Here is a 21,149-nt window from a genome sequence, read left to right as displayed (position 1 = left end):
TCTTTTTTGTGTTGAAAAAGAACTTAAACTAATTTTTTAGAGTTCTGCTGCATTTGTGAACCTTCTAAATATGCCCCAGCAGGGATTTTCCTGTCTTTGCCTAAGCTTGATGAGATGAGCAGCTTGGAGAAAAAACATAAAATGGAGCACACACAAAAATTTGACAGAGTCTGTATGAGATAATGGCCATTTTCTTACATTTACAAATAAGTGCATAATATTTAAACAGTCTCCTTTGTGGGTATTCTCTTAATAGTTGGTGCTCTTCTTGTTTTATATAAAACTGTTTGCTAAAAGCTCTGTTGCTTTTTACATATGAAAATACATGTGAGCTGTTTTGATACCCCAAGCACTACAGTTTGCTCTTTAGTTCCAAATGTAATTTCATGTACAATTCTGTAAAGTAACTATTTTAAAATCTAAATTTATTTAACCTAGGAAAGCATACAGAAGGGTCTAGCTGGTTTAGCCACATACAGTTAATCCGTTTATGTTTCTGCTACTTGGAACCATTAATAACGATAAATTTCATGATGTGGATGAACTGAATTGATTATCAAATCAGGAACAACAGGAAAGCTTGATTATTTTGTTTCTTTTAATTGGACCTAATATCATTAACTTCTTACAATTAAATTCAGGTCCTTCCCATTTCCGAGCCTTAGGAAGTCTTTCTGAGAAAGCGAAGGCAAAGAGGGTGCTGTGCTTTGAACATTTGAACCCTGTTGACTTGAGGGAGCAAAGAATGCTGCAACAGCTGGATGTGTTTGCAAAAAGCATCTTCAGTGTCAGTACATCCATCATGACTAAAGCAATTTACTGCAATGGAGTTAGTGCTGGTCAAAGATGCTAAACTTTAAGCCCTTAAGCCCTCAAACCTGCATCCGTCTGCAGAGCAAGCATATCAGATCCACACCGTCTCTCACCTCAGCTCTGGTTTGAAGACAGCTGATCTAAAGATAAGAGGGAAGGTCATGCTCTATTGCCACAATTAAAAACAGTTTAAAATATGTTAACGAGGAACAGATTTGAAAAAGAATTTAGTATCAACAAGGTCCTAAGTTTTAACTGTCATGAAAATGTCTGAAGATCAGCACCTTTCCATAATCACCTAAGGTGCTACCTGAAGATTTGGGTGCCCAAATACCTTTAGCAATTCATTTCCATGTGCCTTTTCCCATATTCTGACCTTTATGGGCACATGATTGTGTGCAACTATAATTGACACTGAGCATTAATCAGACAGTGGTGTGTTTTAGACCTTAACTGCACTGCTTGAACTGCTGACCTTGAGAGAAAAGGTTTTATATGCCATTCCCAATCCTTTAAGTTTTCCTGCCACTGCAAAGCAAATACTTGGCTTTTATGGATGGATTCAGTTTCAAGTCTGCAGTTTTTTTAATGCTTTCTTAAAATTCCAAAAGTGGCTTTCAGGGGAAGTTTGTAAACATAGGCACATTCTTTATTGCACACTATTACCAACACAGACAGGCTTTTGTAAAATAGTACATGCTTAGATATAAGTGAGAAAATCCCTTATGAAGGAATGTTGCTTGTAGAAGTGTTCTGTGAGCTTAGAGATAAATAATACCACAAACAATAGCAGTTAATATCTCTTCGCTTTTGCCATTCATGTTACAGTGTTTGGCAAAGATTTCTTTAACCAAAGTAGAATGAGGACTCCTTGAGATTTACAGACTCCATCCCCTTTTATATTACACACAATTTTGCAGTTGTTGCAGCTCAAAATTCCTTGAAGAAACTCTTTGTTTTGCTCCTTTTTATGCTCATCTCCTTCCTTAGTTCTTCTCACTATTGTCTCTGTGGAATTTTTATAATTTGTCCTTTAAAATATTTAATGACACAAACACAAATCATACACACATTCTTAAATATTATTCTCATGACTGTACATTTAAAAGCTGAGTATGTGACCTCAAAACAAGATCCATGGAAACTAGCATCAAATCAGAGCTATTAAAAACAATAGCATGCTTCATCTTGCTGATGATATGAAATATACACATCAATATCAACAGATATACTTTAAAAGAAAATTTGATGCCAAAGTAAAGCAGCTGAGAAATTATTATCAGAGTCAATTAGTTCTCAACTACAATGCCAATTTGGTTTTCTTTTTTTTAAACTTGAACCATTTTCACTCGCATTTCTGGTACTGGTAGTCATATTTTTGTTTCTTGTTTGTAACTCTGAGATATTCTTACTGTGAGATATTTGAACAGTTACTGCATTAACTGTGATTGCATAAACTACCAAAAGAAGACTGGCTTGGAGGGCTTCTGAAACCTTTGGCAAAACTTGCTTACATCTTCTCACCATGTTAACCTAATATTACTGTTACCAAATGATCTAGACAAGGAAGCAACAGCCAGCAGCTCAGGATGCTGTGTGGGCACAGAGTACTTCAGATATGTGAATTTGTTCTTCAGTGAAACAGCTACTGAGGCACTGCAGCTGACAATGAAACCCACACAATTAAAAGAAACCAGATGTAAAAAAAAAAACCCAGACAAAAGAAGCTGGATGATGTCAAATAAAAAAAGGCAGAGAGAAGTAAACAATTACAAACTGGTTATTAGCTAGAATAAGCAGCATAACTGGGAAAGCTAGACTGTAAGATAAATTCCATAGTGCTACAATCACCACATCTCCTTCCATTTAAGCCAAAGGGAGTTTTATTGCCAAGGAATCTCTCCATTAAAATTTTGTAATGATACCCTTCCTTACTCGGTGAAGACAGTGAAACCCTCTGGTTGCTTTAAAATTACAAAATATTGTTTCAGAGTCAGCAATACTTGTTTTTGCAAGAACATATGCTCATGGGGCTGAGCTAAAGACCAAAGAACTACTATAAAAAATATTTCCACTCCTTTTTTTGTCTTTTAAAATCTTGTTGCACTTTTCCCTTGTACTGTCTTTTTCAATAAGGCTTCTAAACCCCTGGACACAATAAGTTTTCCTAAGATGAATCAAATAATGATAGAAGCAGAAAGAAGAAAAGAAGACATATACTCATTTATCCTTGAGCAGCATATATTAAATATATAAAATAGTATATATAAAGTGAATATAAGGTACCATCAAAATTCATAGGTCGGCAATTTTCAGACCCTAAAAAAAAGCTCCTAAAATTTAGTTGTTGTATAGATATATTTGTCCTGAAACTGTTTGAACCTGATAAATTAATGAAACAACCACTTTTTATCTCCAGTTAGTTAGGCACAGTATCACCATCATCAGAAACTGGGGGAAGATATTTGAGAAACACTCAGCAGTCTAGAAGCATCCTACCTTTCTTTTGCGCAGTTTCACTTGATTGTCTGAATGTTCGTGTGTGGTCAAATGATTCCTTACATGTAAACACTGAATGTCTTCTGCTGAACTGACATTCGAAAGGCATTTGTTTTCAGGGGCCACTTGAGGTTCTGTGACACCACTTTTATCCAGACCATTTTCCACTGCTGGGATGCAAGAGCAAGGAGGAGATTGCATAAAGCCGTTGCTGGGCTGCACTGCTGAGCAGAGCTGTCCATCACTACTGGTGTATGATTCAGAAGAAATCCCACTCTCTACCACATTGCACTCAGACTTTCCAAGCCCGTCTTTGAAAGCATCAGATTTCCGGCGCTGTTGTGCAATTACAGCAGTATGAAGCAGCTGCTTCCCAGACATAATAACTTCTTTCACATTTGTAGAATTGATACAATTTTCCTTCTCTACATCTACTACTTCATTTAAGACTTCATAATTACAAAGCTCCAGGCTTTGGCCAATACTGCCACAAACATCTTCTTTCCTCTCCTCTTTAGGTTCCTCACTTATATCTCCACTGATTCCAGATGATTCAGCTGCCTTGTTACCCTCTGTTATTGGTACCATCTGTGTTAAGGAGCCTGCTCCATTTAAGCTGTGCCCTTCATCTTTGGGCTCACTTCCTACAGCAGTGATGTGGTAATTAACACTATCCAGGCTGAGTGCAGAATAGTCATCATTGTCATCAGACACATGGACTAGAGTTTCTGTGCTCGCCTCCAGAAAATGTTCCTCATCCTCGTGGTTGTCGTTTTCATCCACCTCCTTTGAAACATTTCCCAGCTGCTTTTCAGGGAAGCCAGTCACCTCTCCACTATAGCAGCACTCTGGAAATGAAGCACATTTTTCTTTCCGGTCCATGCTCAAAACCTCATCTTTTTCCATACTTGTCTGCAAGTTATCAGCTACAAGTCCGTGACGACATGCTGTATTATACTCCACAGGCTCCAAAGCCAATCCCATCCACTGGGTCACATGCTCTTCCCAGCTTTTCTTTCTGATTGCTAGAGACATGTCATAACAGTTCAGAAGCAGACTGCAATGTACCTTCCACAGAGGACCAGAGGAGAAGTCATGGCTGCTGTGCACTGCTCCTGAGGGAGAGAAGGTTTCATCATTTTAACATCTGCAAGAAATAAAAAAAGACTGTGTTATTGAATCAACTCCAAATAAAAAAAAAAGGGAAGGAACAGTTTAAACAAAAGTGTAAAACAAGATAAGACTGTGGGACCAGAAGGACAGGAATTTAAAAGACTGTTTTGTTTAAAGTTTTAATACTTTTCATACAAAACTTGACGGCACTCATAATTCAGTATAACATTTTTTTTGATTACTTTCCAATATCAAGTAAACAAAAATGTTATAAACAGGCACATGGACAAGAAAGTAGCTCCAGAGCCAAAATTTTACAACAAGCTCCTCTTAACTGCGTCTCTCATAATAATTTCAATGGGTATAAATGACATTGTAACTTATAGTTGCTTTGTAACTTTATTTCTTCCTCATCCATGGATACCTGTGGAGTGCAGAATTCTGGCTGTTTACCAAAAGAGGTAGAGAACAATTGAGGGTTTTTCCAAATTTACCAAATGTATAAACTACTTATCTTCTGAGTATCTTTGGCCCATTCAGTAGCTCTTATTTTTATTGTTACTATTAATTTTCTTCAGGCCAAGTTGTAATTGCAAGTGTTACATGAAACTGCAGAGTAAATCAGTTGTTGTGTAGTAATAAAAAAAGTAAATCATAGAATCATAGATAAGCTTGGGTTTGAAGGGACCTTTAAAGGTCATGTAGTCCTATACAACACTTGGAAAACCACTTTAAGTTTTTGATGTATTTTCTCATTCAAATGCATTATAAAACCTGAACCCTGTACACCCTCCCTTGCTGAATATATTCATGATCCTCTGGTGTAAGGCATGGAGAAAACTGTTATTTGGAATGGGGCTCTCCAGAAGGGAAGACTGTGAGCCAGCGTGGTTGGCTGTAGCTCTGCTACTCACCTGGACTGCCTGGCTCTGCCAGAGGCCTCTGTCCCTGCTTGGGTTTCTATGTGGGAATTTTCACTGACTGCTGCATTAGGCATTCTGTATGATGGCATTTGAGATAATACATAAATCTTATGTCATTGCAGGTGTATGTTAGCACAAAGAAAATATATTAATTTATGAATCATAAAATAAAATTAACAAGTTCACTGTCAAAGAAGAAAACAAAGCTTCTGTCTCATAAGATGTTAGAAGTTCAAGGAGCAGACACTTCTTTTCACTCCCTACACAAGAACTGTCAGCACTTAGCATGGATCTGGTTATTGATTTCAGCAATAAAGAAGATTAAGTAGTGAGTCTGTTCTGGGTCATTTCAGTCCACTAAGGCAAATTCTGATTGTCCACCAGGTCACAAAGCTGCCTTGACAAATCACATGCCTGAAAGTATAAAAGTATTTATCTTGAAAGAAATGCAGAATTATGCCTGGGCAACTGAACCTCCATAAATTATGCCTTGAAAAACTGACTTTCAGGGTAGGCTTGTATGCAGTCCTAGATCTTTAACCTTCTTTTAGGAATGGCAAGCTTCATTTCACATTCACATTTTCCACCTCTGTGGAGACTCTGCTTAAAAAGAACATATATTCATAGAGTATATGAAATTCCATGCACAAGTCATTAGTGTGTAGGAGGCTGAGCAAAATGGAAAATAACACACAGAACCAGGCCAAAAAAACTATCTGCTTTCAGAGGCAAATTTTAGTAGTAAAAAGTTAATAAAATTTTATAATTCTCTCTTCTTTCCTGATCAAATATGAAATTAACCCTATATATTAAAATATAAAGTGAAATTATTGTATAAATTTGCAGCACATTCTTATTGCGATTTCATCTTTATTTCTAAGTACGTGTGGTTCAAAATTACCAGAGTGAAAAATCAATAGTGAAAATACTTTCAACTTCTGCTGCACCTTTTCCTGATGGACACTAAAGCTCTTCAATTAAAATAATTTTACAGTCACCATAGTGTTTGTTTTGAACTTTGAAAAGAGGCATGTTTACTAGAAAGGGCTCAATGATTTCTACTGTCCTCCATGAGCAATGTTTGGAGTTGCACATGGATACAACTCATTTGCAGATTCCCTTTCTTCCCCTACTAGAACACTACCTTAATCTACTTCAGAGAAAATTAAACACAGTTGCTACAGCCATATAGGGACATTTTTGACAACAGTCGATAAAGATAGTAGAAGTTAAGGGTACAAAGCTAAAAAATGCAACTTCCTAATGATATACATACATCCACCTACCTAATTAATGCACAGAAGGCAGGCTCTCATTGAGTTGATGGGAGCATGTTAATCTTGCTTCTGCTACATGGACTTACGGAAGTGGAAGAACAGATCTGTTACTGTTTTTCATTTTTTTGATGTGGTAAGTTATATTTCATGGGGAATGAAAACCAAATTTTACATTAGGAACCTTTCTGTTTTACTTACATTATCACTAGTTTTGACTGCCTCATAGACTGCAGAAAAATTATTAAACAGAGAAATATAAAATACTTAGCTTGAAATACAAGACAAATAAATATACTACATGGGCACTTTTATTGTTCTCTAACAAATGAGTGTGTATTAGCACTCAATATGAAAATCTACAGTACATATGTCACCTCCCCAGGCAGGGTCACCAACAGCTCCTGAAATCCCTTCATTCCCATGGTGCATGAAGGAGCTCAGAGCTTGGTGACAGCCTACTTTTCTTCTGCTCCCTCTCCACTCCTCAAAGACCATGTTAAACAATTCAGCTCAGAAATTATTTTCCTGCTCTAATTGCTTGACATTTAAGGGCTGACAAGAAAATTTATTTCTTTTCTACCTATTTGTTCAGGACAACTTATTTCCTTTCACTCACATGCAAGCACATAAGCTGTATCTTGGAGGGTTCAGTGCTCCAGACCTCTGGAAAAGATTCTCTGCCAGAGAACCAAGTGCCACTGTGCAGAAGAAAGTCTTCCTGCTTCGATCACTGCTTTTCTGCTATTGCTACTCATTTTTTTCCCATGACATGCAGCATCTTTTACCATCTGAGAAATGCCCCTTCAAGTCCATTTGTACTTTTACCCTAGAAAGAAGCATCCCCCTTTCTTACTATTCCTGCCATGCCACAACTAGAAACCTTTATATCTGATTTCTGCAGAATTTAGGACTGTCAGATGAACTATCATCAGTCTGTTGAAACCTTTTTCAGAGTGAAAACAGCTTTTCTTCTGATCAAAACATCTATCAATATGATACAGTCCACTCAGCTGTTGCTATAATTCTGACTTATATTTTGCTTTACTTTTCAAGTGGTGTTTGGTATTGCTTAGTACTATTAACTTTCTGAAGAACAAAACAAATTTTTGTTTTGAAACAGAAATACAAAGGATAAAACTTCTGGGAAAAATTTCTTGATCCTGGGTTTGAATTAAGGAATATTGCCAACATTGACCCAATGAAGGTAATTCTTGACCTATAGAAAGTGATACTGAGCAGCAGGTCATCAGAGTGCAGCAGAAGCCCAGTCAAGAACCCTCTATGATGCTTCATATTGTTTACAAAACTAGATGTTAATTTAGATGGATTTTGTAATAATTTACTGCCTATCTCACTGTAAAGTATAATATTAATGAAAAATAGGGCAAACCTTTAGGTTAGTTTATTTTAGGAAACTTTGTGTCTAGTCTCACAGAACGGGGTGACTTTACAACTGATAAAGCGGAAAATGATGAGCTGGTAGGTTCTCTATAATTAGACAGTCTAACATTTTCCCTCAATTAGAATTCCTGTGATTTTCTTTTTTCAGGAAAAACTCATATTAAACTGCTTGCAGCAGGCTTTCAAAATACAGACAGAGAATTTTTTTTCCTCATGAAATTCCATTCAAATTTGTCTGTGCAACACATTTTTCAAGATATGTTTTACCTTCTCTTGCTTCCCTCCTCAAGGAAAAATGACACTTTACAAGAACTATCCTTACACAAACCCAGTACTAGGACTGACACCTGTGAAAGCTGTGTCAGGAAGAAATGAGTCTTGGAGCTAGGGGGAGAATGGAAAGGGAAGGAAAGGCACTTAAATGTGGAACTGTGGCCGTGCAGACCTGTCAGAGAAGCTTCCCTTCTGGGGCTTAGGACAGAGCACACAAACATCCCAGTTGCAAGAATACAAGGGCAGAAGCACACAGCCAGGGCTCTCTGGTCCTACATCTTGCCCCTCAGACTTCCAGAGCACGGGAGTGGAGCCCTGTTTTTCCCAGAGTGGAAGAAAGAGATAAGAAGAGAAACACGGGGCCATGCAGCAATAGCAGCAACCACACAAGCCCAGGCAGTAAACCCCAAGCCATTAGGAGAGAAGGACTATGGCAAAGAAGGCCTAAGTAAGACACTGCTGTGCAGGACACTTGGTGGCATCTCTGTATGGCCAAAGCAAGCACTGCCACTGATCCAGGTGTGACATCTCTGTTGCCTGCACCAATTCCTCCATTTTGACAATTCATTGTACCATATTCAACAGCCATCTTGCAATAAATAGAAAACCTTTGGAAGGAAGGAAGGAAGTTGCAGAGAACACGGAACAGCTCACAAAGGCTGTGGCAGGAAAGTTTCTGAGAGGGCAACCCAGGCAGTACAGCCCCACCATCATGCCAGTGGAATTTAAGTTTTGCTAATGTTTTACATGGGATGAAAATTTTTCTTAAAAAAAAAAAAGAAAAAGGCAAAGCATCAAAAACAAAGATGAAAGACTGTTTCATTACATTTTTTGCATAGCAGGAGTATGTGAGCAATGGAGATCAAGCAGAAATATTTATTTTGTTATCATTATTTTATCTTCATTAGTCTGTGACCCCAGTCAGCAAACTTTGTTTAAGGAAGTCTAAGTGAACAGGGTCTGTTTCCTATAAACTCATCTCACATCTCCTGGTCTGGCTTGGATACAGCTCTTTCAGTAACTCCATACCAATCTCTGACACAGAATGTTGTTTACAAATAATTTGAGATAAAACATAAGCCTCTAGGTCTTCACTCAGCTATTTATTTAAAAAGATCTCCTGCTTTTAAAAAGCAGTCCTTCATTTCTTATTTCCTGGACATAGACCACCTTTTGGATTTCACTGAAGTGGAGGCTTACCTTGTCTGCAGTTTCTATGTAAGCAACATTTGCAGTGCAGGGTTTTGGACCATGCTAAACCCTGCTGTCATAGAGTAGAAATATAAGCATTGTTTTTTGTGGAGTATTAATCTAGTCAATACCAGATGCAGGTTTTTTGATTTCTTTAATATTTGAAATCAAATGCTAAAAATATTTACAACTTTATTCTAAAAATTAGAAATAGCATAGTACTCATAAGACAAGTACGCCTTCAGAATGAAATAATAAAACAATTTAAATGTTTTCTATAACTTTTAATGGTCAGGTTTGCATGTATATGCATGTGTTGTACCTATAAATGTGAACACAGACTATTAATATAGGTGTTGCTGATTTTTGTACAGAAAAACACAAATACATCCCAATATTGTCCTTTCACAGGATACTTGTCCTTTTCTTTGATGAGATCTTACTGTTGGTTTCCAGCGATGAATCAGTGGACAGAAATAGACACAAGCAGTACTAAGTCCAACATACAAACATTCCTTCCAGCACACCCTACCGCACAGGATTTTAAAATTGCTGCCCAGCTATAGATCAAGGAGCACACAACTGCTAACACCTCCCTGATAAGTCTGAGGAACTGACTCCTCTTGAAGCCTCTGTTAGGAGAGATTCCAAGAACATAAAGTGATTGGGAACCAAATATTAGAATTGCATAACAATACTCAAATGAAATATTACTGAACTTGTAACTCTAAAAGGTGTCCAAATAACCCTCTTTTCTCTACGGAATGAAAGGGGATTCACATGTAGAGAGGGCAAATCTGGGGAACTGCAAAAGGGACATTCTTCCAAGCTAATGGCAAATGCTTCTGGGGTCAGAGATGAGCTTTACTTGAAAGAGAGCCACAGAGCCAAAAGGGATCCTGAGCAGGGGCTGGAGTAGGGGTACAGGGGAAGTACTGCATCTCTAGGATAAGAGACTTTTTCCAATCTCCCTCTCTCTGATCATTAAAAGGAAGACAAAGCAGAGGAATTTCTGGCCCTCAAACCTCCTTCTCCCTACTAGGCCTCATGAGTGGTGTCTCCACAGAATGAGAAAGTGGCAGAAATGGGGAAGCTCTCTGCACACTTAGCCTTGGGTTACTGTGAGCAATGATTGGATGAAGCAAAAGATGGTTTAAAGTCAAATTAAAAAAAATACAACTTGGTTGTGAATTACATACATGCAAACCTGATTTCCATATGCAGTAAATTGACTAAAAAATCTAATTAATAACGAAAATATAAATTAACAAAAACCAGAAACTAAATATGAAACCAGAAGTGAGAATATGTGACTGATTTTTTTTTTAATATAAAGAGAGAGATTAGTAATAGTATTGTGAAGGCAGGTATTAAAAACTGTGTTTTTTAGATTATTCAGAACAAGAAAAGAAGTAAAATGATAAAATTTGCTGTCACCAAATTGAAATGGAGAACTAGGAGATTAAACTGCATATGAAACTCTCTGTACTAAATAAAATGGCACCCAGTGATTAAAAAATACTTCTAATTATAAATTAATATTAAAAGTCTCTGTTATATCATCTACCAATCCAGAAAACAAACCCAAAACTAAGTCACTGCCACTGTTAATCTGGAATTGAATTTTAGGCTCAGTGATACTTAAAAGATATGTAGCACAATAGGTGAAGGAGAGGCTGAGCATACAGTGGCATCATAAAAAATATTTTCTAAATTCTTGTTATGCAATGAACAGAAAACTGCATGTAATGGTGGCAATTCCATCTCAAAACCAGAAATAGAAGAGGAACACATACAGCAAAAAACAACAGAAAGGATTAAAAAGTATGGTATAGCTTCTGTCTGAAGGGCCATGAAATACACGAGAGTTTCCTGTCTGGGAAAGAGAGAATTTAGAACCATATAAAAATCAATACTATCATGAAGAAGGAGAACATTTATTCATTGTACCTTATGCAGCAGGAATTTGCAGAAGTGCAAAGTAGAAATAGAAAGCAGAAATATTAAAATACACCAAAGAATATTTTCTTTGCTTGTCCATGTAAGTAAATAGAAGGTAAAATGTATAATAAATATACATCATACTGCAAAACATTTCATTTTTTTCTATTTGTTTTTTGTTTGTTATTTCTGATATAAGAAATACAACACAAGAAATTAATCAAGCCATGTACCTGAAATCGTTTTTCTGACTTAATAAGGATTTCCCCATTCCTTCAGGTATTAATTTCATTATACCTTTAACAAACCATTTTCTTTTCTTCTTCACAGATTCTGACATATGTCATATATGCTTATTACAGTTTATTGTCACTGGAAAATGTCTAACACACTTAAGTTTGTAAACATCCTTCTTTTGGAAGATATTTAACATGTTACAAAAACTGATACTGTCCAGCGGCACTATAAGACCTCAATACATTAGACACCACAAAATGTAAAGTCAAGTTGGCAAGTTATTCATTCAGAGACTTCAAAAGTCTTGCTTGTTTTGTGAAAATATTATTGGCTCCTAAGATATGAGCCCAAACTTTGTCAATATGCCTTAATGCATGGCTTTAAACATAAAACAACATGGAGTTCTTTTATTTTCTCTTCCTCAAAAAGCAGCTGCATTACCAGTGCTCATCATCATACAATGAAGAGGGTTTACTTGTAGCCAAGATGTGATTACAGTGGGTTTTAGCTTGGTTGTATTTGTATTTGGTTCATTTCCAGTGCTGAGCCTCAGATGAGCCAAAGCTCTTCCTCAAGGATGAGAAAGGGGAAATGACTGGATCCAAACTGATCCACTGTTATCCAGGCTTACTAAAGATCTATATAGTTTGCGCCCAATTTAATTATCAAATCAAAACCAATTAAACACTACATTTAAAATATCCAACTTTATGTTTCTGTCCTATTTTGAATAGCCAACAGTGAAATATTATTTTCTCAAGTATTTATAGCACAATGGTACCACTTTACTGTAATTTTGTTAGTGGCAGGTTAGTAATAATCAGAATTAAAGTCTTTTTAGCAGTTATGAACATCCATCCCCTTTACCACAGTATCATTCCAAAGTGAAAACAGCCATAAAATTTATTACTGCCCACTAAAAAGTAAAAAAGTTTTAAGCAAAAGTAAAAAGGTTTTAAGCATAGACTTTTTAAGAAGAAAATTAGACCCATCTAGCAATTTGGATCTGTGAGTCTGCTGGTCTTCAAAATTTAGTAGTGTGAAGGTTATTATAGATACTATCCTGATTCTATAATTTAAATTTCTTGTTTCTTTGTAATAAAAGCAATCTAAGGTGTAAAGGTTTAAAGTCTTCTTTTTCCATAGGAGGTTTATGTGGAAAATTCATCGCTCTGCCAATCCTCCCCCCCCAAATCATTTGGGCTCTCTATGCCCAGAAAATAGAAAAGATAATATAATTTCTAGATTTCTTACACCTCACTCCCTGGTTGAATTGGAAGCATCCTGAAAAGACATCAAATAAGAAAAGTTCATCCCATGGGACATGGCAACCCAGAAAACTGTGGCTATTATTTTTGGTCCTGAATTAAGGAAATGTTTTTCCACAAATATGTTCCCCCTTCCCCCAAACAGAAGACATTTCATTTTCTTGCCCACTCAAGTGAAAAATGAATAATTTAGCTACAGGAGGTCTTTTTGAAAACAATGTAAATTAATCAGATTGTATTCCTGTTGCCATTTAGATTTAAGGTTCTAATATGTTGTTTTTATTTAAAAAAATGTTGCTGGTGCTCATTACAGCCATGAGCTATGAAACCTCTGTAGTATGAGGCACTATGGACAATGACTTTTGGCAACCAGCCTCCTTACTGAATAGTAGGGGTCCTGTTTTCATTCCTAGTGTAGACACTAAAAAATATTTTTGGCATTATTTTGCCTATACTTTGTACTTAAAGAGCTGAAAATTATTTTCTCCCATTGAGAAAGACAAATATTTTATCAGGGAGAGTCTACAGAGAATGACTACTGAAGAGACTGTGCTTTTTGATGGGAATGAGCCATTAGAAGAATCATTCAGAATCCCATTTTTTTGCACCTGTGAAAAAGTACTGATAGCAAACTGAGCAAGTATTTATGGAATGTAGCTGAAGATGTGAAAAGCAAAAATTATTCAAAATGGCAGCTGTATACCACTATTTCTTTGAAACTAGAGAGAGAAATAACATATAATGGACACTGAGTGCTTTGTAAATGCACTTGACGGCCTAATTAAATCCACTTCCTCCAAGGAAGGGAAAGTAAAAATTTAATTTATCCTCCAGATTGGTGAAACTGGGAGGAAAAAGTCAGCATTCAAACCTAACTCTGAAATCAATTATTTTTCATTATAAGATTCCTATTTTGGAATTCAGGAAACCTGTTTCTCAAAGGACTTTTACAGAGTATGTGTTTCTCACCTCTATGTCCCCTTTCTCTCTGACTTTCATAGGCATAGTGTGAATACATCTCCTACAGTCAAAAGACATTCTCTGCAGTATTTTCCAGAGTGCCTCAATTCCAAACTCATCAGCTGGTCTCCTGATTTTATAATGATATTCTTCTACTTAGCATCTGTAGCCTGCCTGGAAAGATATGCTCAGCCCTGGAAATTGCTGTTTCTGAGTACATAACTACAGGAAAAATAAAACAGATGACTTGTGAGCTTACATGGAGATTTTCCCTTGATTTTAAAACTGATTCAGATCTATTTCCTTTACTGCCTACCAATTCTCTCACAAGATTCAAAAGCTTTTAAAAAATCTTAATATCCAGTATGGTATACCCAATTAAGCTGACAGTGACTCAATGTGTGGAAGTTGTTAGTGACATCTGAACATAGGTATTTGATGTAAAATTGTTTGTAAAATTTGATGTAAAATAGAGTGTAAAATTGTTTCTGTATATGGAATCCTCAAAACCCAGATTTTGCTGTGGCGGATACCACTCTTAGAAACTGTGTCCTTTCAGAAAAAGCTTCTCATTGTAGTCATTATTGAAAGCTACCAACACTCTCTGATAAAACAGTCTTAACTGAAGATAAACAATTCAAGCAAAACAAAAAGGCATATCTCAATTTAGCTGCAGACAAAAAAATGTGTAATGAATTTAACAGTACAACTTCTAGTATGTTGAGCCTCTCAGGACTGCTAAGAATTGGACTGTTAAGTGCTCCAGACTGAAAAAGTGAATCCAAAGTAAGTTCTCCTCGCCCTTTACATGTCTGTGTAATTTAAGAGAAAATTCATGAGCAGGTCAAAAAAGATTGATATTTTGTGATAGTCTTAGCAAAGATGCTAGTAATACAATACTAAGGTTATGAAAGCTCGTTAATAAGGTGCAGCTTTAATAATATAACCCCAATTGCTTTGGCCTGGCATATTTGTCACTGGTTCCTCTTGCTCCTTCCATCTTCTCTTAGCTCCTTTAGCAGAACAACACATTGCAACAATCCTCCATTCTACTCCAGATTTTCCTCACTTCTTAGTCTAATGATATTTATTTCAAACTCACCACCGACTCCCTTTTATGCCAAAATTTTTTATCACGAGGTGAACTTTCCACAAGTACCACGATGTTCAGCTTGGAACATTTATTTGTTCTAGCACGAAAAGACTATTTCTAGTGGTTTAATCCTATTGTGAAACTCTCACCAATAAGACCTATCTACCCAGAAACTCTACAGCTGATAAAGAGTGAGTAAGAGGGTGGGAGAACCAATGGAAATTCAGAGGTAAGAAAATTAATTATAAAATTTCCTAAAGTTCAAGGGAATTTCATCTAAAGCTAATAGATTTTGACACAGGGTACAATGGAATAGCCATCAGGAAGTATCACAAATCACTGTAAGAAAAAGAAGAGCCTAGATGAAAGTGAAGGGTAGAAGTAAAGAGCACACAGTATGAGTGAAATTGGTTTTAATGATACACACAGCCTAAACAAACTCTGTATTTGGGATGTGACTGATGTAAAATACACCAAAGATAAAACTCTGGGCATTTCTTATCTCAACATAAGTGATTTTTCTCATTAAAGGGAAACAAGCAACTATGGAAATAATGGATTTGAAATTATCTACCAACAGACTATTCTTAAATAAATAATACCTGAAAGCGTCAACAAATATCAATGGTGAACTATTAAACATAGTGAAATTCAATATCAGTAGTTATTAAAATGAAATAATCACATATGACATACATAGGATTGACATGTAAAAATTCTAGATAATTTTTGTTTGAGGTATAATTTATGCATATATACATGCATTTGTATACATGTATATATACATAAGCACACACACATATATTAAAAATACACCTGTGAATCCAGCCAGTCTTAAAGTCCTTACTAAGAATTCACAGTGATAATCTTCTTTGGATGACATATTTAAAGCCCTAGTGGACAAGGACCTGAGCAACCAGCTCTAGTTGAGCCCACTTTGAATAATATGTTGGATCAGAGACCTCCAGAGGCTCTCTCCATATAGGAAAGAAATCAAGATTTGACACTTCTGGATATGCTATTTCAATTGCTCTGGCCCTTATGTTACTCTGGTTTTGTCTTTTTGCTTTTTATTTTGTCAAAAGAACAGAAGACCAACAACCCACCCTGCTTTATTTTTTTCTCCAGACAAAAAAAAAAAAAAGGAAAATGGAACCAGATGAATAAAAGAAAAAAGGAGAATACTGTAAAATATAGCTTCTTTTTGAGAAAAGAGGAAAACATTTGTAAATTCTCTTCCTCCTTCTGCTACTGCTGTCCTCAGGGAAGCTTTATAACAAAGAAGATACATTCCAGCAACAAAATTCATGTTAAGAACAACAGAAGACTATTATATAAAATGTGGCTTAATACTTCTGACAACCAAGAAAAATAAAATTAAGTAACTTTTGAGACTTAATGAAAAAGCCAAAAGGGAATCCTTAGATTGCTCCATCACCTAAGGAACAACCATTTGAATTGATTTTTAGCCCAGCACTTTAAAAGAATTACTCTAAGCCTTGCCTATTTAAAAACTGCATAGACAAGCTGTTGTCTTTACTTTTAATTTTCTTTTAGGAGGGATTGCTTTGTATTACAGAGGTATTTGTAATTAGGCCTAAATATAAAAATTTTATTCTGAGTATGGCATTTGACATGAAGGTCAACAGGTACAAGTTAAAAAGAAAATTAGTTTTCAGGCACATAAATTTATGTGAAGAAAAGCTATTTGAATAATTCCTATTACATGGATGTAACCATTTGTGTTAATTTTTCTCAAGGCTGCAGACATAAATTCATTACCTCCTTCAAGGGAGTCGTTTGATCCAACTACTTGGGCTATTTTCTTGTTTCACATAAAGAACTTTAAGATTCCTGAAGGAATACAGCAAGGTCAAAAAACTCTAGATGCTCATTTTCCATGTTCATTGTTGCTATATATCTATAAAATATTTTTCAGAGGTTTTTTAGACTGTAACTTTTCTGTGAATCCTTTTTCTTGAACAAACATATCTTAAAAATCCAAACAAGGTAAGCATAACAGAGAAATCAGACTAAGTAGAACCAGAAGCTGAATAGTGATTTGTCTCCAGGACTTTCATTTAAACCTTCTAAATCAAAAATGCAGGCATTTATCAATGTTATACTTTCTTATGGTCTACAAGAAACTTCAGAGTTTAAAGAGAAAATACTTTCTGGGTTCTCTTCTGTTGTCCACCCTGTAGTTCAACTGCCTCAGGTGTCAAGTATTTGCATCTGCAAGTGAGGTCAGATGAGGTCATTATATGCTTTAAACCCAGAAGTGGTGCTGCAGAAGATGACTGCTTAAGAGGGAAATTTTCTCCTTTTTAACTGGAGCACTCACTAATACTAAATACGTGCACTTATACTTGCAGCAGCAAGCATGGGAACACAGTGCAGTAAAAGCCACTAAAGCCAAATCCTTTGAGACACCAATGTTCCAGCAGAAATTTCACAAGGATGACAAAAAGACTCAGTCAAATTCCTCTCAACTTCCCAGTCCCACCACTTTCAGCTCACAGCTCTCCCAAACCAGAACACTGGAGTAGACTTGTCCATAAGGAAATATGAAATTGTGATATTAAAATTCACCCCAGAATATACTCAGGAACGATTTACTGCCTATTGGTTGTTTCCTGTCCAGTTAAGATGCATTCTCTTTACAACTCAGAGCCAATTCTGAACACCCTGAACAATTTTTTTCCTCCAAATGGCAGTAAAGTGTACAATTCTCAGTCTATAGCAGAGGAGATATTTGACTCCATTCTGGAATATCCTTATGTCTTTTCACACCACAAAGTCATTTCCTTTCACAACAATCATTTGGAAGAATACTAAAAGCAAAGTTAAAATATTATTGAAATAGATGAACAGATGACTTCCCTTTAGTTACCAATCTGACCAACAACTACATGGAGTCCTACTGCGAGAAAGAGAGAGAGAAAGAGAGAAAGAGAGAAAGGGAGAGAGAAGGCAACAATTTGCAGGAAGACAAAGAATACTATGTAGATTCACATAAAAAAATGCTTCTCATATCCAGAACAAATTAATAATTAAATCACATCTTTACATAAAATATAAATGCAGTCACATATCAGTGAAAGATACTATCCTGATTTTCTCCCTAAACTCTTTAACAGCAGATTCTTGTTATTTTTATTAGTTACATGTTTACTAGCTTAAGAAGAAAAAAAGAGTAAATCCATGCATCCTCCCAAAAATTATAGTCAGCTGACATTTACTGAATCTTACTTTACCTCTTCTAAATGCTAGCACAGCATACAGCAACTTCTGTATCTAATAAGGCATTACTAAAAATGCAATTTAGCTAAAGCCAACAAATAAACGTTGGAATTTCAGATTTAGAGTATACACCTTTAAGACTGTACTGCCACTTCTAATACAAATTTCATCTAGGACTGAGAAAAGGCTAGAGACCTAGCCCAGCGAGGTATAACTGATCTATCTACCTAAAACACTCCTCATTATCATTACTGCTGCAGTGGAAAGAGGGGAAGGTGGGGAGAGAGAAAAAAAACATAGCCCTAAATGTTGTTTTTTCACCCCTGTTGTTAAATGGGGTGAAAAAACCCAAATCACTCACACCTAACTTTCCAATTTAATGTACATTAAAAAATATGCAAGCAATATCATACAGCTTTATTTATATAAGAATGCGAATAAACTTCAAGCATTTCAAGCATATTTTTAAAAGATGAAGAAAAACATACAGAAATTTTTTTATAGGTCTGGCATATTTGATAAACAGAGTTGTCACAGTTTACAACTAAATGTATATTTTTAAAGATTATAAATTTTTTTACCTCTCTTTCTAGTGCTGAGATCCTGAACGCAGAACACTCCAGTGCTGGATACTGCTTGTTCCTTTCCTGAGGTTTTTCTTACCTTCTTTTATTTTTTTCCTTTTTTTTCTTTTTTTTTTAAAAAAAAAAATATTTTTTTTTTGATAGTTAAAAGTACAGAGAGATTCCAAGACAGCCTTACCTAGATGAAGAGAATCAGGAATTCAGACATGACCTCCCTAAAATCTTTGGCCATTAAAAGAAAAAAAAAGCCCAAACAACAAAACGAAGAAGCAAACAAACAAACAAAAGAGCCCAGTCCCAGCTAGCTCCTGCTAGCATAAAAGTTCAGATTTCGCTACTGAGATCATTGCTCTATTCTGAGCAGTTTTGCTCAATGTGTGATTCTAACAAAAACACCCTCTGCAGCTGGAGGGAGCCTTAGCTAAGCACAAGCCTGTCAAGCTTTTCCCAGTGACTTCTGTCTACTAAATTCAGACTGATGTTTTGTGAAAGGGGGCCTCAACAACCAGGCCCAGATTGCCTGAAAAGTATTTCCTGCCTTTGAGAGAGAGAGGGAGAGAGACAGCGAGCCTGCCTGCCTGCGCCAGGGAGAGAGCACAGAAATGGAGGGAAAAGAAAACGTCAAGACCGAGTGTTTCAAGGCAGTCAGCTTCATGCACTGCTGGGCTATTTCTGCCCAAGAAAAAAATCTGTACTACAGCTACATAATGTAAAAATGTATTTAAACCTCTCCCTCCTGGATTTTTCTTTTAAAAAATACTTTATGCTTCTCTAATGCTCATGCAAAGGTAGCAGTTATCCAGAACAACATGAGAACATTTCTGAAACACCTGGTCTTTGACGTCAGGTAGTGAGAAACATGGTCTAAACTTAACACACCACAGTGACAAAAGGTCTAGTACTACTCTGTCGAACAAATATCCACAGTTAGGCAGATTCCATTTAAAGAAAAATGCTAAAATTGCATTCCTACTCAAGAGAATAAGCTGGATCTTAGAAAACAAATGCTATAGTTTAAACACAGTCATGTTGCAGGCAGTGGAATATGTTGCTTTACCTCTATTGAGAATCCTCCAGAGTCACACAAATCCAGCTCTGCAAAAGCAAAAGGACAGACTCCATCTTGATCATATTAGTATTTTGCTGACATAAAACACTTGTAACTACTTCGTTCCAGTTTGACAGGGTGCCTGAATCATGTCTTCAGAGTAACCCACAGCATCTACATCCTTTGCTCTATACAAATTTAGTGACTATCGTCTGTTTATCTTTTCTGCTTTCTTCTGCCTTCTCTGAACGACTTCCTCTTAGCTGTTCCAGCCTGAGAACTTGGATTACCATTTGGTTTTGATTAAAACCAGACGGACAGCTCTGTGGAAGTTTGAGGGTAAGCTAATGGAAATTACTAGTATGGCTTTAATTAGTGTATTTATTAGTAATAAATATTAGCTATTCACATAACAAATTCTACTAATAAACACATGCAAACCCCCACCTTTGGCCACTGGTTTCATATTTAGGTGAAATAACTTACTTAGTATTTATTTTATTTAAGTCAGTGTGACTCATAATAGTAATCAACATGTATAATTTTAAATTTTTTTTACACTTAAGACAGAAAGTAGTGCTGTTGCTAAGTTTATTCATCTTACCAAGTGGGTCAGTCATACATCACACTCTCTGATGACACCTTCAGCTGGTGTAAACTTTCTTTATTGATTATTAAAAACTAGGTCTGAGTAAATGATTTTATGGTTATTGAGCAGGTTATTAATTGGAAACTTTGGCCTTTGTCTGGCTTTGAGAGGGAGCTACAGAGGTAACACATTGCAGATGTTTTTGCACACAAAATAGTGTCTGGACATTTACTGACCAGAAAGTCTGCATTCAGCAGGCCTGCCACAACTGGGACAGGATATTTATTCTGAAAGGAGATAGAAGATCTTCTTAATTACTAACTGCTGGTACATGAGTTTCTACCAGCCTCCAACAACTGCTTTTAACTGTTTATATAATGCCTTCATTAGCTCAATTAAATCTTTTCAAGGGCATTTCTTAAGTCAAAGAAAAGCCAGCCCTGTAGGGCTGTCTTCAGCTCCCACTAATATGGCCATATCTGGAGCTAATTTGTCAAGCTTTAGTTCCTGAGCATGTGGAACTTTGTGCTGAAATCTGCTAAATTTGTGGAATGTGGTCTTCGTTGTCACACATGTAATTTTATATATACAGTTTTCAGCCTTAAAATTACAGTATTACCTTTAAAAGTTAGTTGCAAAGTTATGCAGGCCCAAATGGAAGTGGGTTTGAAATTTTTCCCAGTAGCTTTCATGTAC

General features: G+C 36.2%; 1 protein-coding gene across 1 annotated transcript in view; it reads right to left on the bottom strand.

Annotated features, from left to right (window-relative positions):
- Positions 1-18,895, bottom strand: part of DLC1 (DLC1 Rho GTPase activating protein) — a 214,725-nt gene extending 195,830 nt beyond the window's left edge. Inside the window, exons 1-2 of the mRNA XM_066548398.1 lie at positions 18,814-18,895; positions 3,313-4,459 (exon numbers count right to left, since the gene is read on the bottom strand). Coding sequence (XP_066404495.1) covers positions 3,313-4,347 — 1,035 coding nt within the window. The 5' untranslated portion in view covers positions 4,348-4,459; positions 18,814-18,895. The remainder of the gene's footprint in view (positions 1-3,312; positions 4,460-18,813) is intronic.
- Between the last annotated feature and the right edge of the window lie 2,254 nt (positions 18,896-21,149).

This window comes from Molothrus aeneus, chromosome 4, assembly GCF_037042795.1.
Source record: "Molothrus aeneus isolate 106 chromosome 4, BPBGC_Maene_1.0, whole genome shotgun sequence".
In the NCBI taxonomy this organism is placed as follows: domain Eukaryota; kingdom Metazoa; phylum Chordata; class Aves; order Passeriformes; family Icteridae; genus Molothrus; species Molothrus aeneus.
This window is presented reverse-complemented; position numbering and strand designations above follow the sequence as displayed.